Source organism: Triturus cristatus, chromosome 10 (genome assembly GCF_964204655.1).
Source record: "Triturus cristatus chromosome 10, aTriCri1.1, whole genome shotgun sequence".
Taxonomy (NCBI): Eukaryota; Metazoa; Chordata; class Amphibia; order Caudata; family Salamandridae; genus Triturus; species Triturus cristatus.
In genome coordinates this window covers 902367925-902395787 of record NC_140593.1, presented here as the reverse complement: position 1 = coordinate 902395787, position 27863 = coordinate 902367925, and the positions used below count along the sequence as shown (strand labels likewise).

Sequence of the window (27863 nt, the reverse complement as noted above, 5' to 3'; positions counted from 1 at the left end):
GGCTGATACATTGGAGCGGAAGAGTACTAGTTCTCGTACCCAGACACAGAACGTGTGCTTCCAGCATAGAGTTCCCCCTGGTGCCCCCGCAGGCCGAGAGCCGTTTGGCAGGTTGTTTCTGAACTCTTGCATTCAGGCATACAAGGGAGTGAGAGCAGGGAATTGGTCTCAGGTGGAGAGAGATAACATCCTACAATTCAACTCATATTACCAGTCTTGCCAGGCCCGCAACGTTACTGAGGACAAACTGATACCCTTGTGAGTGGTGGACGTTATGGCTCCTTTGTGTCCAGGGGGTAGGAGACATAAAGGTGGGGGGATAGCAGATGCAAAACTAGTTATAATTTGAGAGTAACGATAAGTACACCCTTGATCCCGTCACGTAATGTTTATTTTGTTTGTGGGCACCATGGTTATGTTTGGCTCCCTGAAGAGTGGTCGGGGAGGTGCTACCTTTCCCACCTCCTGGAGAGAGGCCAGTGTGCCCCGGACTAAGAGAATGATTAACACCGATGACATTGATCAGACAGACACCACATTGTAGCAATTCAGGGATGCCATTGAAGGCATCATACCTATATGGGACCCCATAGCCAATAGTCTTAATATTAGAAGGCTACAAGGGGAATTATTCATTAACACAACTGCAGGATTACTGACCAATATCACAGTAGAGGTCCAGGCTACGAGACTTGTTGGCCTTCAAAATCGTATGTTTTTAGACGTTATCCTTGCTGACCGGGGTGGGGCCTGTCGCGTCATCGGTAGTAGCTGTTGTGTGTATATCCCTGACCATGCCATACAGAAATTGCATAAGATGGCATCAGAGATACATTAGGATAATGGTACCTGGTCAATCACAGGATGGTTCTGGAGTTTATTCGCTGCCTGGGGTTGGAAGATCCTTACTTTCCTCATTGCTGCAGCTGGTGTACTTCTGACATGCTGCCCGAGTATACACTGCCTCCCTGCTTGTTGTGCATGCTGTGCATCAATGTTCAAGCCGCGTCCCAAGCCCCCGAGGCGAGATTCTGATGCAAGAGTTATGATGATGCAAGGTATTCAGGATTTATTAAATACAGATGAAGGGGATATTTGAATACTGATTGCATGTGTGCATATTACCATTTCTCCCAGTTCTAGAATTGTAAAGACCCTGACCCGATGGCGCCAATACAGCTCTGCTTTTCCTCTCCTATTTCACTCTTTTTTTTCCCTCACTTCGATCTCCCCCTTCCCTCTCCTTCTGTGTCTTTCCTCCGTTTTTCACTAGTTTTTTACCCTCATCTTAATCTCCCCCCTTCACTCTCCTTCTGTGTCCTCTGTGTCTTTCCCCCACTCTTTCTTGGACTTTTGCTGCCTTATTTGCACTTCTCTCTTTTTGCCTTTTTCCTTTTGCAGACAGTTTTTTCCCTGCCGAGCTGCCCCCGCGGCCCCTCCCCCCAGCACGACCAGTGCGACGGCCCAATCCAGCTCCCCTCCCCGCTCTCGCCTTCCAGCTGTCCAGCCCTCCCCGACCCCTACTGAATGACGGTCGCGGCGCGGCCACGCCGCAGGCACGCCAAAGGCAAGCCCATCTGCGCCCATCCGCGACCCGACTGCGACCAGCACCAGGAACCCTGGATCTCTGCACTGCCAACGCTACGACCCAGCGGCACTCCACGCTCTCAACCCAGGCCGCAACAACTGCAAGCTAGCATCACCAGCCGACACCCACGGACCCTTCACAGGTCACCGCTGCCGGCACACCTGCAGCACCGCCACGGACCCAGCGCAACCCGCCCGCAAGAACACAACCGAACCAAAGACCCTGCAATACATCCTCCTCAACGTCCGATCCCTCCACAAACACGCCACCGAAATCTGGGACCTCCTCGACAGCACCACCCCGGACGTAGCATTCTTTACCGAAACCTGTACCAACACCACCTCTGGAGTGGAAATCGACATCGCCGTTCCCCAAGGATATAAGATCTCCAGGAAGGCCCGCTCCACCCACCCGGGAGGGAGGAGGGATCTCCATCGTCCACAAATCCACCCTCCGCCTGAGCACACTCCCCGACGAGCCCACAGACCTGATGGAAGACCTTCACTTCTAGATACTGGCCAACCCTACCTCCACCTTCCGAGGAACCCTCATCTACCGAACCCCTGGACCCCGCGGACCTTTCGCCAACTCCATAACGGACATCATCTCCCAGCATGCCATCGCATCCACCAACTACACCCTACTGAGAGACCTCAACTTCCACCTCAACAACCAACTAAACCCCAGCACCACATCCCTCCTGAACAACCTCCACAACATTGGACTCCGCCAGATCGTGACCGAACCCACGCACTCAGCAGGACACACCCTCGACCCCCTCTTCACAACAGGAAACTCCATCACTTTCAGCCACACCACCGAACTCCTATGGACTGACCATCGATGCGTCCACTTCACCTTTAGAACACCCACCATCCACAGACACCAGCACCTGCTCTCACGAAGAAACTGCACCAGAATCACCGACGACCAGCTAACCTCATCACTCAGCAACTCTACCCCAACCATCGCGCAAATCTATGACCCCAACACCGCAGCCCGAACCCTTCACAGATGGATCTCCGACAGTGCCAACACCATAGCCCCCTCAAGAAAAACAACAACACCCACGCCAAGAAAGCTAGATGGTTCACCACTGAAATTCGAGTCCAGACGCCCTTGCCGCCGCCTCGAAAAGGCCTGGAGGAACACCAAATCCACAGAAGCCCACAACAACTTCAGAGCTGCCACCAACGCCCACCACCAACTCATCCGAAAAACGAAGAAAAAAGCGATTGAAGACAGAATCTCCACTCATGCAACAGCAAAGAACTCTTCAACATCATCAAGGAGTTCGCCCAACCCACCAGCGAGTCCACCGACATCCCTCCCTCACAAGACCTCCGCGACAAACTCAGCACCTTTTTCCACCACAAAATCAAGAGCATCTACGACACCTTCAACGAAGACAACCAACACACTGAACCCTCACTAACCACCCCCAACACCCTGAAGCCAGCGATCGACAACTGGACAGCCCTCACCACTGAAGACACACTGAAGACGAGGAAGTCAATCCAATCCGGGGCACCCACGGACCACTGCCCCCATCACATTTTCAACAAAGCCGCCGAAACCATCGCACCCATGCTCTGCCACACCATCAACTGCTACCTGGCAACCGCCTCGTTCGCCGATGACTGGAAACACGCTGAGATCAACCCCCTCCTGAAGAAACCCTCGGTGGACCCCACCGACCTCAAAACCTACAGACCCATCTCCCTGCTCCCGTTCCCAGCGAAAGTTACAGAGAAAGCCATCAACAGCCAACTCGCCACATTCATCGAAGAGCACAACATCCTCAACTTCACACAATCCGGCTTCAGAAAAAACCACAGTACGGAAACCGCCCTCCTCGCCGCAACAGACGACATCCGCACCTTACTGGACAAAGGAGAAACAGCAGCCCTCATCCTCCTCGACCTCTCAGCGGCGTTCAACACAGGCTTTCACCGAACCCTAATATGCAGACTCCACGACGCAGGGATCCAAGACAAGGCCCTCGATTGGATCCGCGCCTTCCTCTCCGACAGAACGCAGCGGGTCAGACTCCCCCCTTTCCTCTCAGACCCTACCCCTACCACCTGCGGAGTCCCCCAGGGGTCCTCCCTCAGCGCTATGCTCTTCAACGTCTACATGGCTCCGCTCGCCCCCATCGTCAGAACCTACGGACTCAACATTGTGTCATACGCAGACGACACCCAACTCATCCTCGCCCTATCCAACGAACCCAACACCGCCAGACACAACTTTCGAGAAGGCATGTAAGCCGTGCCCAAATGGATGAAAAACAGTTGCCTACAACTAAACACCAACAAAACGGAAGTACACATCATGGGCCCAAACACCAACGCCTGGAACAACACCTGGTGGTCCCCTGCCCTCGGAAGCCCGCCCACCTCCACAGACCATGAACACAATCTGGGAATCATCCGGGACTCAGAGCTCAAAATGGACGCCAGATCAACTCTGTCTCGTCCTCCTGCTTCCACACCCTCCGCCTCCTACGCAAGACCTTCAAATGGACCCCCTCGAACACAGAAAGACCATCACTCACGCCCTGGTCACCAGCAGGCTCGACTACAGCAAAGCACACTATGCCGCAATAAACAAAAACCTCACCCGCAAGCTACACAACATCCAAAACGCCGCCGCAAGATTGGTCCTCGACCTACCAAGACACTGCCACATCTCCCAGCACCTGCACACACTCCACTGGCTCCCCACCGAAGCTAGAGTTACCTTCAAGATACTAACCCACGCTCACAAGGCCCTCCACGACACCGGACCAGCTTCCCTGAACAGCCGATTCAAATTCCACGCACCCCAAAGGAACCTACGGTCAGCCCAGCTTTCCTACGCCGTGATCCTCCGCACCAGAAAGACCAGATCGGAGGCCGCTTCTTCTCCTTCCGCGCGGCCAGAGCCTGGAACGATCTTCCGCTCCACCTCAGACAGACATCGCTCCCCATCTTCACAAGAAACCTCAAAACCTGCCTCTTTGACAGATCCCCCTCCTTGATGGACTGGAACCTGCGCCCCCCCGCGCCTTGAGACCCTTACGGGCGAGTAGTCGCGCTTAAACACCTGATTGATTGATTAGCATGCATGCTAAAAGAAGGGTCGGTTAGATTTGAAATGTTATTTCCATGATGCACATGATTAAAATGTTCCCTTTCCTATGTTCAAACGTCTATTCCTTGTTAAGTTAGCATGCATGGCTAAAATTGAGCATCTGTCTCATAATGCTGGTCTCTGGAGAAAGGCTGCCCTGCGCCTCCAGCTTGTACTTCTCAAAGTTTAAGCTTTGCTGCACTAACAAATGTACTATCCATTGTTGCATACCTTTACCGTTAGATACACTCGTTCTGAAATCTTTCCATGGTAGAGAGCTGCCAAACGGCCTTGGGACGGAGATAGCATGTTCCCTGCCCAGTGGCACTGCCCACCGTATGTGCCTTCTTTGTTCATTATAGCCTTAACTGGAAAATTCCAGTTTGAGCGGGACTCTCGAGGTGTTGGAATTGTATAATTTGCGTTACCGTGTGAAGGGAGATCAGACCCCTCTGCAGTCATCTAAGCAGACTGGTCAGACTGGGCTCTGCTGCAGCATATTACGAATAAACTAACTGGTTTGTATTCACTACTGCCTGATCGAATTCATTTATTGGGAAGACGTATAGGTGGTCGTGAGTGACCCAAGTGACCCTAAATTGGGCCACTTCCTTCACAAGCAGGATGAATAGAGTAAAGTCCTTCCTCAACATTTTTGGAGAGATATACACAGAGTTTGGAAATTACGAAAAAAAAGGGCCAACAACGGGTTGGGTACCAGCCTACCAGAAAACCTTCCTAATGCTAAAGAGGTAGCTTTAAACCGAGACATTGAACAAAACAAAGTCATGCTGGCAAGTCCAGTAAGATAGAGGGATAGCAGCACGCCTGACAGAATCCCAAATAAAATCCATCAAATACTGGGAGGAAAAATAACACCAATGATGACCAGACAAATCACAGAAATCTTCGAGAATGGAGCTGCACAAACAACATCCTGGGAAGAAGCAACAGTTACCCCTATTTTGAAACCTGGGAAAACCCTGTCTCCAGTGAGTCGTACAAACCTATATTCCTTCTGAACAGCGATTACAGCATCTTTGCTAAAGTTTAGCAAACAGGCCAAACTATGTAGTTGGTTCTCTGATACATGACAATCAGAAGGGCTTTCTGAGGGGAAGATACCAACATGAGTTTACTCAAAGGGTTAATCAGCAGTATAGCTCTTGCCACTGCCTTTAAGATCCCATTGGCAGTATTGACGCTGGATGCACCCAAAGCCTTTGACAGAGTCAACTGGAAGTACCTGAACACAGTATTGAGATACAATAGACTAGGAAAAAAAGTTTACAGCACTCAACTAATCTACAAAGATCCATCTGCAAGAATTCCACTGAATGGGAGGTTAACATCGGCATTCAAGATATCAAGGGGCACACTGAAAGAATGCCCATTATCACCATTACTGTTCAACATGTGCATTGAACCTCTGCCATGTAAACTAAGAAAGGTGGCCTCTATCTGTCCATTTACAAACAATGGCTGAGATAAAATGTTTCTCTCTGTGCCAATGACCTTATGATCTACACAATAAGCGCTGAGGAGGGTCAACCAGGATAAGGTGACACTGCACATCTATTCTTGAATTTGAGAGCAAAGCCAGCTTTCTCGCAAAAAATTGATCTCTCCATCAAGGAAATCTGGGCATTCCTTAAAAAAAAAAAAAAAAACACGGAGCACATCCAAGCCTGCCTGCAAAAGAGACCACAGGCTCCCAATTGTTGGGCAATAGAGTCAGCGGAATCTAGACCATAACATAAAATTTGCATAACTGCATTCAGTCCATCCTGAACAAGTTATGCAAAGGAAACTTGAAGGCCCTCCAGCAATGAAGATAGACCGTCCAATGCCATCTCCCCAAGGTTATGGCAATATTGAGCTAAAAGGCAATAAGTACCCATGAAACACAGTGCCCAACTGCCTTAAGAGAAGACTTTTAGGACCACTATATGAATCTGCTTCAATTACCTGTTTGTAGGAATAGAAGGGAAGGATATTGGATTACATTTACAAGTGGAACCTTGCATCAGTAGGTTTTCAGAGGGTTATGTATCAGGAACTTTCTTGTCACAAGCTGGCAATCTGCAGTATCTGGTAATGGGACAGTTGACCAGGGACAAACAAGTTTGTGGAGTGGGGTAGATTGGAGTGGAATGTAGTGGGGTGGATTAAGGTGGAGTGGTGTGGGGTAGTTTAGTAGCTTAGATTGGAATGGAGTGGGAAGATAGGGGTGGGATAGTTGAGGTGGGGTATATTGGAATGGGATGAGAGGGGCAAAAGTGGCTCAGAATTGGAGGGCTCAGTCTGAAGGATCTCAGTTAAGCAAATTGGGGTCATATTTTGTTCTATACGTCTGTTAGAGCCCCTACTCCTAGATATTTTGCATTCGCTCAGGGCATATACATGTTTATTTATTTGCTATATCTGATGCACTTATTTTCATTATTGTGAAATAGTACATTACTATTACATTACATTGATGGTGGGTTTTGATAGCAAGCTTCTCATTGTTATCTTCATGTATTCATTTGAATAGTTGGTGCTTAGGAGAAAGCGTAATAACTTTATCCTTTGACCTAGGTGTGCAAGGGAATCCTCATGTTATTGCTACCATTTTACATCACAGGGTGTATTTTTCGCAAAAGCAGAAGTTGAGAGAATTGTGTGGGTCACAACAAATCTGTTCCTTCCATTCCTTATTGTCAAGATGGTTCAAACCTGCAGCTGGCAAAGAGCCAAGAATGGTATACTGTGCTGCTTTTGTCTTCTCTGGAGGAAGCGGGAGCTCCAGACTGCCACAAATCTCCCAATGACTACTGCAAAGGAAGCACTCTATTTAGTAGGAGGACCCCAAGGTGAATTAAGGGAAGATTCAGAAGAGGTGTCAAGGCCACTGGTTTTCTGTAAGTTTTAGCAGAGATCAACATTAGTATACTGTGCAGGAAGTAAGGTGCTTTACTTCTCATAGTCATCCTTATCATGCAGAACTATAATAGGAATCTAAAAGACAACTGAATCAGAACAGACAATGGCTTCCATAGTAGCAAAACATTGCTGTTGAGAAATTGAAGCCACCAGAATGCAATAATGATTTAGCACCACCTTGTGTGGACTCTCAATTAAGCATCTAGAATTGATATCTTCGTGGCTGAGCCCATGGCTGTGGTGATGGAGCAACAGGTAAGACCTTCAACAGATGTGTCAAAGCATGGCCCAATACCAGGAGCTCAGTGAGCGGACAATGAGAAGCGTCAGCTTGTACTGGGGGAGCGCTGCTGGCAGAAGTTCAACTGGATGGCAAGACTGCTCAATGAGGCCGAAGGCATGCTTAAAGGGGTTGGAGCCAAAATAAATATTTGCTGCATGGCTTCATTGATGGCCACCACCTTCTGCGGAGTCAAAGATTTCCCAGGTAAATCCAAAAACATCAGTTTGAGGTTTGCAATGGACTCAGAGGAAGATTAAGCCATAGCTATGTGCCATGAATGCGGACTACCTTGCCTGACCCACAAGGGTCTGTGATAAACATGTGCTTATGCTAAGAGCAGCATAGTTTGAACGCTGTAATTTTTGGTGTTTACATCCCTACAACACTGCTAATAACCTTTTATTTTGGAGGAAAACAAATGGTAAAAAGGTAATCAGAAGGAGCCGCACTCCAGATCTGCACTGAAAGGAATGGAAAAAGAGGAACCAATGTCAACATACAAGAGTGGCACCTAAATGCAGCTGTGTGTGATCATGTCCGGGGCAGTGATGGAGCCACAATAAAGGCCAGTCTGCAGCTAGAGTCAAAAGGATATAGAGAGACTCTTGGGGTCTGACCCTTTAGAGACCTCACCACTAGACTGGTAATGTCAAGTTGTTTACTAGGTAAAATGCTTGGGCAAATTGCAATCCTCATTTCAAGTCTCAGAAGTACAAGATATTCTGATCTCTCAACATTTTGAGACACTAGTCTTTTATTAAATCTAGAAATTTACTTAGTGAACAGTGAACCTCTTACAGTCTTTTTCTACTGCTAGCCTGATTTTACCCTTCCATAATTTAAACATGTCTATTTATGTACTAGTGTAGGCTGATCTACTAGTACAGTGCAACAAGAGACAAAATTACTAAGCCCACAAATGCTGCAAGAACTAACCTTACTTCAGATAGATGATTTTGTCACAGACTGCCTACCCCGCTATTGGTAGTTTTACAGCCACCAGCAGAGATAAAGTTGAGATGAAAAAGAAAGTTTGCTATACCTGGGCTTTTCATCCATTTCCTTTTAAGGCCGCCCTCCATCTTCTTTTTTTTTTTGCACATTGGGTGTACATGTGATTACATCTCCTTCATAACTCACTGCTAGGATAAAATAAGCAACCACTTTTAGGGTTCTAGTAACTCCCTCGTGACAACCTATTAAACTTTGCCCTATAGTCCCTTATCAGCCTGTTGCTAATAGCTCAAATTCTACTCACTAGCCTAGTCAGTGCCTTCTCTTTATACCCTCTAATAACCTTCAATAGCCTAGCTTCTATGGCCCAGTATCTCACTTGGACATCCTATGTTATAGCCATATGTCCATCCCCCACTAGATCTTTGTGTTCCAGCCCGCTAGTCCTATTCTTTCTTCCAGACTGGTAGCCCATCTACTACCACTAAATTCGCAAACACACAGACATCAGAATGCACATTCTCTGCAGTTGTTTTGCATTTGTTAATTAATCTGGACCACTTCGGACACCACATTCTGTACCTGTTGCAGTCGCTGATTCCACAAAGGCTGTGCTGGCAGAGATAGTAGCTGGTCCACAACCCCAGTCTCTCTGTACCTCATGATCTTCTTAGTCTGAGGGGCCAGATCTAGGGAGGTGATCAGGTCAGAATAGTCTGTCACCTGGGTGAGGATTTGCCTGCCATCCAGATGCCCGGCACTGTCCACAAGATTCTGCTTTCTGCTGTATCGTGCCATTTTTGCTGTAGAGATAAGAGAGAAGTGCTTAGAAAATGGCCTGTTCAACCCTGAAGCAAAGAGGCAGAATTCAAACTCAATCTAAGAACCATTACTCTTCGCAGTTCTCAGTAATGATAGGAGAAGAACACTCCTAGAAGGTGTTCTTCTCTACAATTATCAATATTCATATAAATGTGTCATCGAGGAACGTTAACTCTGAAACAAGACTGAGCTACTCAAACTCTGGTCACAAACCACATCTGCTTATAATTTTTTGGGGAGGTCTATGTATTGTAGTAACATTGTTGGAAAATAACTACAACGCAGTCCTCCGACACCGTAACTGCTCTGGATGGTGTGCAACAAAGATCATAAACAAAAAATGACACCTTGCAGTTGGATAATCCATCAAGCATTAGCGCTGAATAAGAGAAAAGTTGAAATGAAAAATAAAAATAAATGATGCAATGAAGGAAAAACATAAATAATGTAGCAATGCCAGAGATCTAGCAAGCAATTGGAACTTTGCTAGCAGGCTTACCTTTGCTTTACTAGACACTGGTGACACTGCACCTACCGATATTCCTGAAGGATTTTTTTTATTATCTAAATAACCCTTAAGAGCTCTCTGAACATGCAGGTTATAATGAAGTTTTTCCACATGTGAAGCTGGGCTTGAAAAGAACACAGGTACCCAAATCTGATGGAAGTAAAAACTGATGAGCTTTTCAGTACACAAAAAGGATGAGTTCTGACCAATACTTTGTCACAATTAAACACTGCACCAGTGCAAAACAATTGAAGTTGAGGTAACTTCTGCAACAATCGCAGAGTTTGAGGACATCTGTTTAAGCTCTACTAACAAAAAATTGGTTCGCTTCATAAATGAGATTAGCAAAATTCAGACCCAGAGGGCTGAGGCCGCAACTACACGATTGCAGAATCGTCTCTCTGAGGCTCTAAAGTCCTGCGCTAACTGGTAAAGAAGGTATCAGAATAACTAGGCACCAGGGGCATGGAGGTCAGATATCACGGCTTACAGAGAAGTGAGTGAAGCCTGTGAGGCCCCCAAATCAGCGGTGAACAACAGCAGAGTTGTGCCAAAGAGGAACATTACAACTCAAGCCATACAGGCTTAGGTGGCAAACAGTGACCGCCAGTTTGCATACTTGGGCAGGTAAAGACATGAGGAATGGGGCAGCAAAGAGCGCACTTCAAATGAAGGATTGGAGGCCAGGTGGCATGGGGGCTGTAGGAACCTGGGCGGCTTGTGCTTTAGGGACAAACAAAACATACACCATTCCTCGGCGCGGCAAAAGCCATTCCAGAGCGATGGAAGGAGATGTGAGATACAACTACTGCCATAGAGAGGCAGGTGAAAAGAGGCAATATTGCCTGACATTAAGACAATGCTTCTTACCAATAGTATCAGAAAAATTGGTACTGAATATAAAATATCTGTATAAAGATGAGCCCTTGTCAGCAACAAGCCAATACAAAGTGTGATTCAAAACAAGATTTGATTGAAAGTACTAATAATACTTATAACGTAAATGACTAATATATATATATATATATATATATATAAATAAAAAAAATACGCATCCTCAAGAAGCAGCGACAGGAGATCTTGAGGCTTGATAAGTGCTGAGAAAATTCACTGCATACTTCAAAGGACAGGTAATACCTACTGTCAGATATGTATAAGCAAAGAACGTTGATGGATATTATCAAGGAGGTCTCGCTAAAAAGTCCAAAACCCTGTTCCAAGAAGAATCAAGGAACTACCTATGCCCCCAAAGAAGGGAAGGAACCATAGCCTGTGTAATTTTCCACAATACACCCACAGTACTTCGGAAAACCAGGCACTAATAGAGTATATGCAGTCTGTTTATGTAGAAAAACTAGCCGCACTAACAACTCTGGTTATGAAAAATCTCTACAAAGTGAGAAGTATCAGGACCCCTAAAGAGGGTACCACCAAAGAAAGCAATAATTATGATCTATAAAGGTCATACAACATGACCCTAGTGGCCTAGGTTACATATCCGAGTGACTCCCGCATGAGGCTAAGTACTCCGAGTAAACTGATAGCAGACCTAACTACCTGGCAGCATACAGACATACGACGCAAGTAGTACCACACAAAGCTACACAATAGCAAACCAATTCTCTACATAGAGTAAGGCATATACCATAAAGTTATGAACTCTTGAAACTAGGCTCTACCTTTACCAAAAGTTATGAACTCTTGAGACTAGGCTCTTCTTCAGTACCACACAAAGCTACACAATAGCAAACAAATGATGTAGACACCAGGAGTCGTGGCAAAGCCTGCTCCACAATGCACAGCTACTCCAACTCGGAGTCCGCCATTGTTGCTGGGAGGGACAGCCTCTGAAAACCCAGACGCCCTAAGCCATGCATGTTGGTGCAGAGCTACAGCAGACACCATAGCTTGGCCAATAGAATCCGTAGAGTCCATTCCACAGCACAGGGGTCGACAAAAGGTAGGAAGCAGGGGATAAATCTAAACGGCTTGCCTCACCCAACTCAGACACCCAGCTGTCTACAAGGCCTGGTTGTTCCAAAGGAATCATCCCCACACAGCCTTCTACTAACTGGTCCTGTAGGGCCTTCACAGAAATGACCGGCGCTAACGGCTCCATAAACAACGTCGGGCCGACTTCCACCTGTAAAGATAGAGAGGCCTCAACCGGCGTCGATGTAGACACCTGAAGTCGTGGCAAAGCCTGCTTCACGACGCACAGCAACTCCAACTCGGAGTCTGCCATCGTCGCTGGGAGGGCCACTGCAGGAACAACCGGCATCACGTCAGTCAACACCGCAAGTGGGGGACCAAAAGGATCGTGCACTGGCATTTCCGAGTCGGACACTAGAACTGCCACCGAGGGCGAACCTGCCGGTGATGATGCGGTTGCGGCACCTACAACTTCCTTGGGGCCCGCAGGCACTCTAGAGGGAGACGAGGCCCAAAGTTCAGATGAAGAGCCTTGTAGTACTCCATCTGCCCCCAGGTCACTCCGGCTCCAGGAAAGTCAGGGAGGCGCGGGCACGACGCCGGAGCAGGAGTCCCAGCACTAGATCGTGAGACTTTCCCGCAATTTGCATCGCAAGTAGAAGAGGTCATAGAAGACCGGGATCTCTTGCAATGCCGCTTACTGTGAGACTTCGCTGGAGACTGGGACCGCTGTTGTTGATCCCGGCCACAAGGTCAGCGCTCCCGGGAACGACATCTGGACCGGGAGGAAGACCGACGTCATGAGAAGTTGGAAGTCTACAACATCCGCGCCGTCAGAAGGTTCATGCACCGCTCCCGCAGCGCCTTCAGCTTCAACCGTTGACAGGCAACGCAGTCTTTGTGCTTGCCTAAGCACCACATACAAATAGAGTGTGGATCCGTACCCGACATCTGGTGAGCACAGGACCCACAGGATTAAAACCTAGAGGGCATAAGGCACACTGTTTCCTGATGAAAATTCATCACAGTAGGCCAAAAAATGTCCAGATACGACTTCTCCGGATCCGCATTGCAGCGTGGAAAAGAAGAAACTGACATCCGCGTACAAGAGCGGACTTATATGGCTCCACTGACGTCCTATCCGGACACTACGTCCCTGCGGAGCAGTAAAACGCCGGCCCGAAGCGCGCAGAGGTACTGCTGAATTTTTGGGGGATCCAGTCTGGGGAGAATTCAAAGTTAGATGTCTCTATCAGATAAATAGTATTGGAGGGTGGCCCAACTTCAAAACATTTTAGTTGGGGGGTGGGCTCAGAGGAAAAGGTTTGAAGACCTCTGGGTTGGAGTAACTCAAAAAGCACTCGCAGTGTAAGTAGAGTAAAAACCTGCACTGCAGTAGTTACGAGAATAAAATTGTAAGACAATAAAACATAAATAGGTGTCATTATAATAATGCATTTCTCCTAACAATTCTTGCCCTAATATGCCAGATTGAGTGTAGATAGTTGGAAATCGAATATACTATACAGGTGCTATTATCTGACTTGCATATTCTTAGGGCGTTAGGCCGGTCAGTGAGCCCAAGAAGCCAGCAAAAAGGGGCTAGCCAGCATGCATGCTGCTTTGTACAAGCATGTGCAAAAGAAACAATTGATGGACTGAATGCTGGACAATGCAAACATTCACCCCCAGTCACAAAGATCTGGGTTTAATCCACCATTCTTTTGCTCACCACACCACTCCAGTTTGGACCCGGCCATATGCAAATCAGTCTTGACACTGCTCCTTGTGGGAACAGTCCAGCCCGAACTGCCAAGCCAGGTCCTCCCTGGATCGGAAACAAGCATCCTGGGACCGGTTTCAGGGCATCACCCTTCATCAGCAAGGCTAGCTTGAATCCAGTGGTGTGATGAGCACGGGACCCACGTCTGGGCATACCCTTCCCACTTAGGGCGCCATGTACAAAAGAAACAATTGATGGACGGAATGCTGGACAATGCAAACATTCACCCCCAGTCACAAAGATCTGGGTTTAATCCATCGTTCTTTTGCTCACCACACCACCCCAGTTTGGGCAAAATTGTTGGTTTTGCATTTGTCACCCCGAGTGAGACGGGAGTGCCCAGACGTGGGTCCCGTGCTCTCCATTCCACTGGAGTCAAGCTATCCTGGTTGATAAGAGCTGAAAGCCCGAAACCGGTCCTAGGATGCTTGTTTCCAGTCTAGGGAGGACCTGGCCAGGCAGTTCGGGCTGGACTGTTCCCATTGGGCGCAGGTTCCAGACTGATTTGCATATGGATGGGCCCAAACTGGAATGGCATGGTGAGCAAAAACGATGGATTTAGGCCCAGATCTCTGTACTGGGGCGAATGTACGACATTGTTCTGCATTCTGTCCATCAATTGTAGTTTTTGCATTTGTCATCCCGAGTGGGACGGGTATGCCCAGGCGTGGGTCCCATGCTCTCCATGCCACTGGAGTAAAGCTATCCTAGCTGATGAGGGCTGAAAGCCCGAAACCAGTCCTAGGATGCTTGTTTCCAGTCCATGGAGGACCTGGCCTGGCAGTTCGGGCTTGACTGTTCCCATTGGGCGCAGGGTCAAGACTGATTTGTATATGGCTGGGTCCAAACTGGAATGGCATGGTGAGCAAAAATACGATGGATTTAGGCCCAGATCTCTGTACTGGGGTGAATGTACGACATTGTTCAGCATTCTGTCCATCAATTGTTATTTTTGCTTTGCATAAGCATAGCAAAAGAATAATAAAGGGCCCTCACTTTCAGCTATGGGGCAAAGATTCGAGGATTTAATCTTTTTATTCCAGGAGTGTGTAAAAGAAGCTAATGGCAAAAGCCAAAGACTAAATTTAATAAACAAAGTTCTCAGCAAGGGAATATTAGCATAGTTAAAAAAATCTTTAAAAATCTGGACTACATTTAAAAGACAGATATTCATCTGTAAGGCTACAAGCAGGAACCAACAAAATTCTTGCACTAGTAACACTTGCCAGTAGCCGACTTTAACAGTTTCCCTGGCATTTGCCAGAATTAATGCAGCATAAAGCCAATATTCAGTCACTCCAAGGGATTATTAGTGCCCGCTGATTTGTCAGTATCTCATTAAGACAATCTCTATATGGGGCCAGATCCTCAGTTGTCCACAATCTAATCCAATCAAGGATAGCTTTTAAGCAGGCTATATCTGAAATTTGTCTTAAGTTTAAATGAAACCTTAACGGTAATGGCGGAGCACTTATAAGAAGTCTCAATAGGGTTTTAATAAAAGTTTTCACCTCTCACTAGGAGGGTCTAGGTTAGAGTAACTTCACAGGTCAGCCCCATATAATGCTGCCCCACATGCTTGGGCCTTGAATATTTCCAATACTGGTGATACAGGATACAATGGGGCCTTACTAGCAAAACTAACAATAGAGCAGTTCTATGCTTCAAGATCATTGTACGTTTCCCAATCTGGGCAGGCTATTTGTGGAAAGTCATTCAATCTTTCCACTAGATAATCGAATTCAAGAACCAGATCTAGACTGACCCAGTCTAAGACCACAGTCCCTTTGGCTTTTTTTTCGATGGGCAAAGACTATATATTTAGTTTTGCTATTATTTATTTCAAGGCCATGGTCCTTGTAGAAGATACTAAATTTCCCCAGAAGGGTGATCAGGCCTCTTGCAGTTTTGGACAGTAGAAGTGTATCACCTGCAAGAAGCAGACCCAGGACTTCAGTTCCAGTCATGTGTGGGGGTGGGGGCATTTTCATTGTCCAAAAGGTAACTAATAAACCCATTAATGAATATTTTTTTAAATAAGTGTTGGTGCCAGGACACATCCCTGGCGGATGCCATGTCTAATAAAAATATATATCCCCTGTGGTCTCCCCTCCCAGGCACTACCTAACTCTGGCAAAATTACCTATGTACAGTAGCTGGATTAATGTCAAAAAGCTAATAGGTACCCCTACTTTCCAAAGAACTTACCAAAGTTTAGCTCTGGGGACAAGGTCAAAGGCAAGATGAAGAGTCAATGTCCTTGCTTTCTAACACAGACAATGTTGTGTGTAGAGTGCATTCTAAAGTCAGCATGGTCTTTGGGTGGAATTAAGTATTAGTCAGACACAGGAATAGCATGACTTGCCTGCACTGCCAGCGCTTTCGGCCAGTTCACATCCTTTGGAACTTCCAGCCACGTCTGCCCTTGACAAGTAATTTTGACCAAATTCGGGTGAGATGTCTACATTAGCAGGGGAACTACCTGTTCAGGGAACAACAATTACATTACATCAAATCAATAGGTCAATTTATGTGGCATATAGCACACGCTGCAACAACAATAAGAATCAATCATGTTCATAGCACCCTTGTTGTGTGAAATGCCTCTTGAACAAAGGTATCAAACTATTGCGGTACGCTAACATGGATTATTATTTGTATAAAAGGGATGTTAACACAAAATAGAGATGATCAATTATAAGACACTAGAATTTTTTTATGAAGCGTGAAAATTAAACACTTGATAGTAGTAGCTATGAAGCCTAGAAATGCCTACTCTTGAGTTTTCAGGACTATGGAGTACTCACTAATTGAAAAACACTCTGTGGATTCTGCTCCGGATAATTACCTGCTGTACCATCAGATATGATTAATAACAGAGCATATAGATTCTCTTATTAGATGCTGCACTGAAGATAGCACAGTAGATAAGCAGCACACTGGCCTGTTTATCCCCCATAATAGGCTAAAAAGTCACACCAAAAATAGGGTTTAATGGGTCACTGCAACTCTTTCCCAGACGGTCCTGTAACAAGTTCAGCTCAGGCCCTTCAGCATTGATCAGCCAAATGAAAGGTGTATTGCTTGCCTTGCTGTCTACTCTTTTAGGGTGAAGAATACATCTTTCAATGTATGCAAATTCCCATCTATTAAAAACTATGGTTCAATTCAAATATAATAACTTATTAAGTTCCCTTTGACTTCAAACCTAATGTGACATCTGTGCTGCTCAAAGTAGCATTGCTTGAACTAATACTGCTGTGTGTGTGCTTTCAGATTAGCTTATTTGGTCGGTGAAACCCTCTAATCGTGCCCAATAAAAAGTCAAGCAATAAAGGCTCGGGCACCACATAAAACTGGTATAATAGTAACTCCACCTGAATAAAAATGTCAACAAAAATAAAGTTGCTTAATTTATATAAATCAAATATTTAAGATCCTCACTATGTTATCCTCTGTTTCTGATCATATTACGTTAATATGTCCAAAATATTAAGGCTTCAACACATACGTGGATTATGTTAGACCTTATTTGAGAGCACCTATGCATTTTGAGCCCAAGATCTTCATTGAGGAGCAAACACAGAGAACCAGTTGTAAAGTAAAAACAAATGCACTGAATGTGAGAAAGTGCCATCTTTCTTGCATGGTATGCCCCCACTTTTTGCTAAATTGCTGAATGTACTTTGATTGAGTGTACCCTGGGTTCCTGCCAATCAGGTGCCCAGGGCCTATGTTCCTTCCTTAAACCACACAAACTCCAAATTGGCAAACCCTAGCCACATGTCAGCCCCTGGTAAATGGTATCCTAGGTACCCAGGGCCTTGTGGCCAGGGAAGGCCTCTAAGGGCTGCAGCACTCATTGTGCCACCCTCAGAGGCCCTGTACCCTTACACACACACACTGCCTTGCAGGCTGAGTGTCTGGGTGCAGGACAAAACAAAGAGTCGACATGGCACACATCTCTGTGTGCCATGCCCATCACCTACACTGCCAAGGCATATGTCAGTCACCCCTCTGGCTGGGTGCCTTACGCCTATGGTGTGGGCACAGGAGCAGGAGCCCTGTGCCCCTACAGTACCCGGGTCCATTCCTGGGCACTGTAAGTGCAGTGCTGCCATTTAAGAGTACATGGTGCTGAGAGCTCGTCAAACACGAGCTCCACAGCACCATAATGGCAACATTGAAGACTGGGAAGTTTGGTATCAAACTTCTCAGCACATTAAACCCACACTGATGCCAGTGTGGGATTTAATGTACTAAGCACCCCAGAGGGCATCTTAGAGATGCCCCCTCACAGCTAACCTACAATCCACGTCTGCTCTGAGGCTGCCCAGGCTGCCACACAGCAGACACGTTGCTGGACCCCTGGGTGGGAGAGCCCCTGCTCTCCCGGGCCTGCAACAATGCACATCCTGGGTGAGGTGAGAAATCTCCTCCCCCAGGATGAGCAAAGGGAAGCTTCAAAGGCATACCGCCATTTGGAGTTTCCCCAGGCCACTGCAACCCCCCACTCTGGCGGGAAGCTTGGCCGGAAACCCCATACAAGGACAGGGGATGTGCCAGCCTGCCCACCCCACCCCTCAGGTGGGGGAGGCGAGGTGAAACACATCTCCGGGCTCTCGCCATCTTGAAGATGGGAGGCCCTACCCTATCAGGATTAGGCTACTGCCCCCCTCCCACAGGAGAGAGGCAGGATAGGGGGTGTACCCACCCCAGGACAGGGACCCATTGGTCCCTGGCCTTCACCTACCTGTAACGCCCCTAAATTTAGTATTTAGGAGCACCCTGAACCTTCCTCCCTGAGATTCCAGACAGAAAACTACAAGAAGAGCAAGAAGAACAAGGACCTGCCCTGCAGCTGCTAAAAAGAGAAGAAGACACCAACTGCTTTGGCCCCAGCCCTACCGGCCTGTCGACTCTCGAACCTGCACCAGCGCGGCATCTCTCGTGGCCAGCAACCTCACCAACCCCGGAGGACCTGGCTACCTTTTGGCTCTAAGCCCCTGGGACTCCCATGAGTAGAGGCTCTACTCAGAAACCTATCTCTAACCCCTGGCAGCAGCCCGGAACCGCGAACCCAGCACACTCTGCACCAGCCAAGCCTGGCCAGTGCCGGAGTGAACAAAGACCCTGAGGACGACCCCACGGCGACTGTGACCCCGAGTCCGGCACCCAAGGACCCCCCTCGACATTCCGGAGGAAGCCTGCAGCCTCAGAACAGAGTGCCACCCCAACCGCGATCAACAAGAGGGTAAGATTCCGACATCAAAAGGCACCCCTGCACCCGGCGCCCTGCGGCCCCCTGTGCCCAATCCCGGGGTACCCACCTAACCTACAACTACCCAACTTACCTCTCGAAGTGGTGGTGGCATCTGAAGCATCCTCGTCCCCGAGCTTGCAGCCTTTTTCCAAACCGGAACATTCCCATTGACTTCCATTGAGCGCCCGAGGGCTCAAAAGCACCCTGCACCCAGCCGCCCGAGTGGCCCTGGCAGTGCACTCTCTACACTAACCTACGACCCCACTTGCCCTGAGTAAGTGACCAGGAGCCCAGCTCCCACAGCCGCGTGGCTTGCCAGACAGCAGCCACCAACCAAGGCCCCCCTATCCCTCATAGGATAACATTGGGCCTAACTCTCTCTGCACCCGGCCGTCCTGAAACCGCTGAGGGTGAACCAACTGTACCTATCTGACACTGGGGGACGCCTGAGTCTATGCCCAGAATTTCAACTCTGTCAGTCGAGTACTTACCCTTAAACCGCTAACTTCATTTTCCTCATAGGGTAACATTGACTGGCTTTTTCTTGAAAAATCTTCTAAGTGTGAACTTTTCAAAACTGCAAATATTCACTAAAAATCAGCCAAGTGACAAAAACGAATTTACTCACCTGCTCCTAGGTGAGCTCCCAGTGCTGGATCTTGGTGCCCAGCCCTGACTCTGAAAAGTGTCCACAACTATACTTACCTCTAAACCATTTTTCTCCCATAGGAAACCATTGTCTGCTTTTCTGTGAAATTTCTTCTAAGTGTCTACTTTTGCAAATTTGAAATATTCTTCTAAAATCGTACCATTTCTGCAAACGAAATTACTTACCTGTTTTTGATAAGGACCCCAGTCCTGGGTCTAGGTACCCAGTCCTGGATTACTAAAGTAACGATAAAGTACTCTACCTGCAATTTGAATTTCTTGCCATAGAGATTCATTGAATGTTTTCTTTGAAATATTTTCAAAGTGCTAACTTTTGAAATAGCTAAATATTATTTAAAAATCATTACAGTTATTAAGTCGACTTTCATCACTTGATTCTGAATACTAACCCAGGGCTGGATCTAGGAGCCAGACCTGGAATTCCAAAAGTAATCTGAAAAGTAATTTATTACATATAACCTGAATTTACCATTGAGCTCAATGCATTGTTATGTTTAGGAAATAGGATTGTTCATTGCAACCAACTGTGACTGTTTACAAAAATGTATTGCTTAAGGCAAAAGTATTTATATTCAACCTCTCCTTCTGAGAAAGTATATTTTTATCCCCTTTGTGGTTCTAAAAATAAAACAAGCATATATTTTATATATATAAACCATTGGCCTAGAGTTCAGTTATTGAGTGTGTGAAACCATTTGCTGACTGAGTGTGTACAATAAATGCTTTACACTGTCCTCTGGTACTGCCTTACTGCTCGACCAAGCTACCACTTTTGAGAGTAAGGTCATACCTAACTTTGACCTCTATCAGCCTCTGGGGGACTGTGGACACTGTACACCCTGTACCTATTAGGGAACAGTATATACAGAGCCACTTTCTCACACTGAAATATTAAACCAAATCAGTTTATACCAAATTGTAGGAAAAACCTTTTATAGAATAAGACCACTGTAGTTTAGAATGACTGAAGAATACCACAGAAAGAAGCAACAACTATAACAAGTAATAAAAGGTGCCTTTGGTCAATCATTTACTATGTTCTAAAATGATTTAAAAAATTTTGATGTGCAGACATGTAGTTGTTAAACAAAAATTCTCATTTCAAGAGTAAAGAAATTTAACAATTAAACTGAATGTCAAGTTTTAAACTTTAAACTGACATGTCCTTGCCAGATCGTCAGCCAGAGGGAGCGAGACCACAACCCCCAGACTTACTCACGGCTTTCCTTTCCGCCAATGTTGTCGCAACCCGCCAGGCGGTGCTTTAAAAACAGCTCGGCTCACCAGCCACGCAGGAGCCCATCGTTGCCAGATCGTCAGCCGAGGGAGCGATACCACAACCCCTAGCCTTCCTTGCGGCGTTACAAGCCGACAATGTTGCTGTAACCCGTCAGCGTGCCAGGAGGAGCTTTAAAAACAGCACGGGGCTCACGCAGCGCGGGACGCGCCCGGGCCAAGGGCGGATCAGTCTGCGGCCGTACAAGGCTTATGTATTACAAAGGGACAGGAGACCGAGACCCCAGAGGAATTATAAATGGTTTAACAGTGACTGCTCACGCTCTCACAGTAACCTTATTAAGGCACTGGGAAAAAAACTAGGGATAATTTAGTGGTCAGACACCTTCGAAATGAATATAAACAGGTTATCCTGAAACGTAAATTGGCCATAAGAAAAGAGGCATGGGAACAATTGCATGAAGCTAGTCTTAAAGATCCCAAACTTTTCTGGAAAACGGTCAATTCTACTTTTTTTCAAAGCTCCCACAATAGCAGCATTGATGCTACAATTATGCCTGATGCATGGGATCAACACTTTATTGAGCCTTCAGTCAGAATACAATACACCATTACAAATATCAGTGGCATTTTCATTTTTGTTGGTCATTATCCCGTCCTTCTCCGTAATTAATTTACACACTTCAAATCATTGTATCCAGCATTACACCTCATAAAATATATAGTGTAAATAAAATGAACATATGGATTCGTCCATAATATGTACTAATTTCTCAAAAGAGCCTTGTCTTGTATCTGCACCTTCAAGCCCTAACCTGTATCAACTACTCCCTCCCCCCTCCCCTTCCTGGTCCGTCTGTGTTCAGTCTCCTATTCCGTTTCACCACCTTGAATTTTCAATGGTCTCTGACCTGTATTTCCAATGTACCTTGAACCCTACCGTGTAATTTGCTCTAGCTACTACTAACTATGCAAACTTTGTTGTAGTTATTCATGAGGCGGGGTCAACAAATGCAAGTGGGACGTCTAGTTGTGTAAGTTCTTCTAACATATTGTCCCAGTCCAAAGAGATGGGACGTATCCTAAGTCCTCACGCCTCCTCCCGTCTGAGCGCCGCGCTTTCAGCACTGCCCCATCGAATATCCTCCTCTCGCGAAATGTGTAGTGGGGGGCTCCTCGGGGACTTCAATCTCATCCAATCCAATATAATATAATCGCTAGGTACAGAAAACGCAAATTAACTTGCCGATTTTTGGTGCGCTTGCGCAGGCCCAACAGGCACTCTGATATGTTGACTGTTATTGTGAGATGTGGGATTTCCCCAAGCATATTCCAGATCTGACCCCAGTAGTCCCTAAGGTGCAGACAGGCCCATAACATATGCACAAAGCCAGCCTCCTCTGCCTTGCATCTCGGGCAGCGGTTTTGGGCCTCTAGGAACATGTACTGTATCCTCTTTGGGGTTAAGTAAGATCTGTGGAGAACCATGGTTTGTATGAACTTAAGTTTGTCGTTTCGGGAGACCCTCTTGGGATGTTCTAAAATGCTTTCCCAGGCCTTGTCCGTAATCAGCATGTCTGTAGTTTCTACCCATTTTGCACGAAGGCTCGTAAGGTCAGTGGAAGCCTGTGCTCGGATGCCTGTATAAAGCCATTTAACTAGGTGGCCACCCCTCCCCATGTGATAGAGTAGCTGTACCAAGTCATGCTGTGGGGGTTCGCTGCGTTGAGGTGCCCATGTCGCCCTTATATAATGTACTATCGATGCATGTATTAAGTAAAGTCTATCAGGAGCTCCAGTGTTCCTCACAATCGTGGCATGGTCCAAGAGGACACCAACCCCAAAGAAGGATCCCACCTCTGCCACTCCCGCATCTATCCAATCCTGCAACCTAGTCATTGTAAGCTTACCTCCCAGAACTGGCAGCCCCAATAGTGGAATATTGGACGTGTAGGGGGTCGCTGCCGAGGTGTACTGTAGGGCCTTTTTCCAGCGCTGCAGTGCCGTTATTAACAATGGGGGTCCGTCCAAGGATATTTTCATTTACGGGAGCAACATACTGTGTAGTGTGCCTCGCTCTAGATCTCGTGTGCCATAACCCATTTCTTGTAGGTTCCTGCCTGCCATCCAATAAGACAGCCATTGTAGTTGGGAGGCATAGTAATAGGCCCGGAAACCGGGGACACCCAACCCTCCCATGTTCGATGCCAATTGCAATTTCTTGAGGCTTACTCTACGTCTGCCCCTGCCCCAAATAAGGTCCAATAGTAACGTGTCTAGGATGCGAAATGTGGACGGTGATACCAATAGGGGTAAATTAACAAAGAAGTACAATAGGCGGGGGAGCATCACCATCTTGGAGATGGCTATCCTTCCCATCACTGGTAAAGGCAGGGACGTCCAGAAGGAAATGCTGGAGCGGAGCGAAGCAATTGCCTTCATGAGGTTGCCCTCAGTTGGTCCTGTTGAGTCCTGTACACATGGATACCCAGGTATTTAAATGTATCCAGCGCTATAGGGATCTGGTAAGTGCCGAATTGGATCCTGTCTGGGCGCAATCCTTCTTGGAAATAGAAAGCGTGCGACTTCCCTGCGTTTATAGCCAATCCTGATATGGCCTCAAAGGCGGAAAAGACATCGGGGAGTGGGTTTGCTTCGCCCACCAAGTCACGCAGATATACGAGGAGGTTGTCTGCATATATCGAAATAAGGTGTGTGGTGTCCTGTATGGGTATTCCCAAAGCGTCAGATCTTCTCAGGGAGATATATCCTCCTGTACACGCCCTTGCAGTGGGTTCAACACTTTTGTAGTTTATACAGCTCCAATGGTAAGCACTGCTGCATTTCAAATCATAGCAACAAGAAAATTGGCCAGGGAACTTCAGAGCTGGTGCCTCTAACTTTTCAGGAAGTTAAAAAAAGCCTTCAATCAAACTATAAAGAACAAGACATCTGGCCACGATGACGTCCACGCTGACCTTTTTCTGGCAAATCCTGTTATTTGGCTCCCACTGATGACCAATATTTCAAGCTGTACAGCTTTTCAGGGTCCTCCAAAATCTTGGGCCACTGTGATCAAAGTACCCATTTTTAAAAAGGGGGACAGGTCAGACCCAAGGTGCTATCACCCAATTTCATTAATTGATTGTACATGTAAACTGATGGGCAGGGTCATTTTAGATCGGCTGGAGACCTGGGTAACAAAGTGCGAAGTTCTCTGATATACAGTATGGCTTCAGGAGAGGCCTCGGAACTGTTGAGCAGTGCAAACACAAGGAGATGATGGATGGAGTGGTGAAACTTTCCAAACAACCACCCCCAGTCACAGATCTGGGTTGAATCCATCATCATTCTTTAGCTCACTTTGCCACCCCAGTTCAGACACAGCCATATGCAAATCAGTCTTGACCCTGTGCCTCACGAGAACAGTCCAGCCCGAACTGCCAAGCCATGCCTTCCCTGGCATCCCTGAGAACGGCACTTGGCATCATTTAGTTAAAACAAGGGTTGGAAGCTTTAACCAAAACTTGGAGGAATTGTTCAGGTTTACAAACAAATTAGGATCCAGACCCATTGATTCAATAATTAACATCTATAAGGCTCGCTCGTGTTCTGTTCTCCTGTATGGGACTGGAGTGTGGGACCTTTGCAATCCGGCTCGCCTTCAAGTAGTGCAGAATAATTTCCTTAGACGATTCTTAACAGTCCCAAGTATCCTCTCCATTATATTCTGTCACAATGAGCTTGACTGTCAGAGTGCAGGGACGAAGGAGAGCGGAGGCGCAGCGTAGGCGTAAGACCGACTAAGAGACTAGAACTACACTTCCCAGACTCCTCGGGTGAGTCGCGCGGGGCCTTTATAAGCTCCGCCTACAGGTAACACGGGGCTTGTCACTTTGAGTACTTCCGGGTCTCAGACGGAGATCCCTTGACTGGCCTCGTTGCTACGGAGCGAGAAGTTCGGCATTCTGTACGGACCTCTCCACTTCCCGGATTCTTCGCGGGCGCTCGGCCCGTGTTCACAACTGCCGCCCTTCCAGAGCGCGGCAAGGAGCTGAATACCCTCGAGCCCCTCTGTGGTGAGCGCTGCTCCCATTCCCGGCGTAAAGGGCGGAAGCGAGGTTCACACTCGCCTACCTAGTGGGTTCTAGGATTTATTCTCTACCGGAGGACAAACAGCTACTCCCCCTTTTTTCATCGCGGTGACGACCGCACACTCCCCAGCTTACCGCGAGAGCGCGGTTCTCTGTTCCCTTCCTCTCTACCCTCTCGGGAACGTGCTTCCCTACCGAGCCGACTCCCCAAGGACACCCGGGATACGCCGGTAGATGGGCATACCGAGATTCTTTACCAAGACTTCCTGGTGAGGTAACCAAGGAAGATTCCGTATTCCTTCCCTGCATCGGAAACTCTCGCAGATAAGTACTACTAACATTTCATACCGTTTAGTACTGAACTAAGACGTGTGTTTCTTATACCCTGCAGACCACAAGGAAAAGCTAACTGGCCAAAGTAAGTGTATAGCGGGGAGGGGAGTTAAGAGAAGGGGGGTTAGGTGCAGAGCGCGCGTCTGATGTGTTATGTGCTTCTGTCCCACCTGCAGGGCTTCTTGGGGTGGACCTTACCAGAGATTGAGTATCTAGCAAGGACCTCCCGTGCCTGAGCCTGCCAGCAGTAGATTATTTCGTTTTGGTTCTTTTCTCCCTTTTTACCCTTCCCCCTAGAAGGGTGACATACCTGTGGTGTTTTATGAGCACGCAGGGGTGTCACCCCTGTGGGGAGAGGGTCTCTTAGCAACGCATCGTTCCTGCTGTACTCTGCTGACCGGTGAGTCAAGACGATTCCATCACGACATTGACTCCCTTAACCCATCGTATCCAAATTACTCCAACTTTACTATGGCACTCAATATGGGCAAAAGAAGAGCCGGCCCTCTACCATGCAATTATGCTGGATTGTATTAAAATTGAACATATGCAGGAGTTACCATGGCTTAGTTATATTTAAAAAAAAAAGCAGTTGGAGACAGTGGAGCTGACAGATTGTTTTTGTAACCCTGAACAAATTGCCAAGACCCCAAAAATTCATTTGAAAAGGGACCTTGTATCTTTTTTTAAAGTCAACCAGTGAGTGTCTGGAGATTGGGAAAAAGTGTCTTGGAATATTTTCCTTTAGTACCCTCCCAAGTGTTGAGCCTTATCTCTCCTTTTATTTTCGTTATCCAAAAATGTTTTATCTTATTAGCTTTTGGTTCAGCATTGCACATTTCCTGCTTTCCTATCCTCGTAAAGTTAGTTCTGATGCCAAACTCGAACCATGCCCGTATGACTATAAATCAACCCAGAACATGCTGCACTTTGTTTTTTTGTCGACTTTATACTAAACCAAGGAGGGATTTTACTATCCCCTATTAAGATTTTTAAATGTCAGAAGTGTAGGCCAGCCTTATATCGCCTCCAGCTTTTAAATGACGAATACACGTTTAATGGTTTCCAGATATATCTCCACAGCAGTCAATTTACGGAACCTGGTCGGGAAATTATTTTTTAAATTTACAAATGGTAATTTATTGAATTTACTGTTATTACTATACCATGCTCTGGTCAAGGGTCTCATGGTTTTTAGTTTTTTCTGACACTTAATGAACTGTTTTTGAATATAGTGGTTTTTGGGGACAGTGTTGTTTTTAAAATTTATATTTGTACTGTCGGTGTGCTGATTTACGGTTGTTGTCCCAAAATTTTAATTTTTGCCTCCACTTGGTAAATTAGTGACATGCGGCTATCTGATGAAATATCATTTATCTCAGTTTTATATTGCTGATTATGAATTATATTGTTAGGAATTTTATTACATATTGTCGGTTTCTTGTTTTAAACCTTGATGTTTTCTTTTATGGTCACAAAACAAAAATCAAATAAAGAATATTCCAGCATAAAAACGTGTAATCACTTAACAGAATAATCTTCCTGCACCTGTGACCAAAGCCCATTTGGAGGGCTGAAAGGCGCAAGGACTAAATGCTTGAAAACTGCAGTCTGCTATCTGTTCATTGTGCATATTAAAAGAAGTGTGGCTCCTAGATTTTGCCTGAACATTTTTCTTTCGTCATATGTGGTGGCGGGTGCCCCATTCTCGTTAGGATGGCTTCCCTGAAGTGGCCTATGACTCCCATAATTGAGAAACGTAGCTGATCCACACACACACATATATATACACATACACACATACACACATATATAAACATATATACATACACACACACATATACATACATACACACACACATATATATATATATATATACACACATATATACACACATACATATACATACACACACATGTACATACACACACATACACATGTACATACACACACATGTACATACACATACACACACATGTACATACACACACATGTACACATAATACATACACATGTACACATAATACATACACATGCATACATAATACATACACAATGCATACACAATGCATACATAATACACATAATACATACACATGCATACATAAATAAACATATATACACATACATTTATATTTATACACACACACATTCAAAAAACATGTTTCCATAAGCAATGTAGACAGAGCTACAGCACAAACAGCTCAATGGATTTGCATCAAATTTGGCAGAAAGGTAACCCTTCGTTCAGAAAGTGTGCATTTTGCGATTTGGTGTGAATCTGTACAGTTGTTTTTAAGATATTAAAGCTACCAAGATATAGATATTTCATGCTGCGGAGCCGAGAGATCTCAAGAT

General features: G+C 46.3%; 1 protein-coding gene across 3 annotated transcripts in view; it reads right to left on the bottom strand.

Moving 5' to 3' along the window:
- LOC146796212 (uncharacterized) overlaps positions 1-27863 on the bottom strand; it is a 403367-nt gene that overhangs the window by 285430 nt on the left and 90074 nt on the right. For 2 of the 3 annotated variants that reach the window (XM_085628712.1, XM_085628713.1), the window contains exons 4-5: positions 16275-16391; positions 9447-9667 (exon numbers count right to left, since the gene is read on the bottom strand). In XM_085628712.1, coding sequence (XP_085484838.1) covers positions 9447-9667; positions 16275-16391 — 338 coding nt within the window. The remainder of the gene's footprint in view (positions 1-9446; positions 9668-16274; positions 16392-27863) is intronic. The other variant, XM_085628714.1, reaches the window with a different exon arrangement.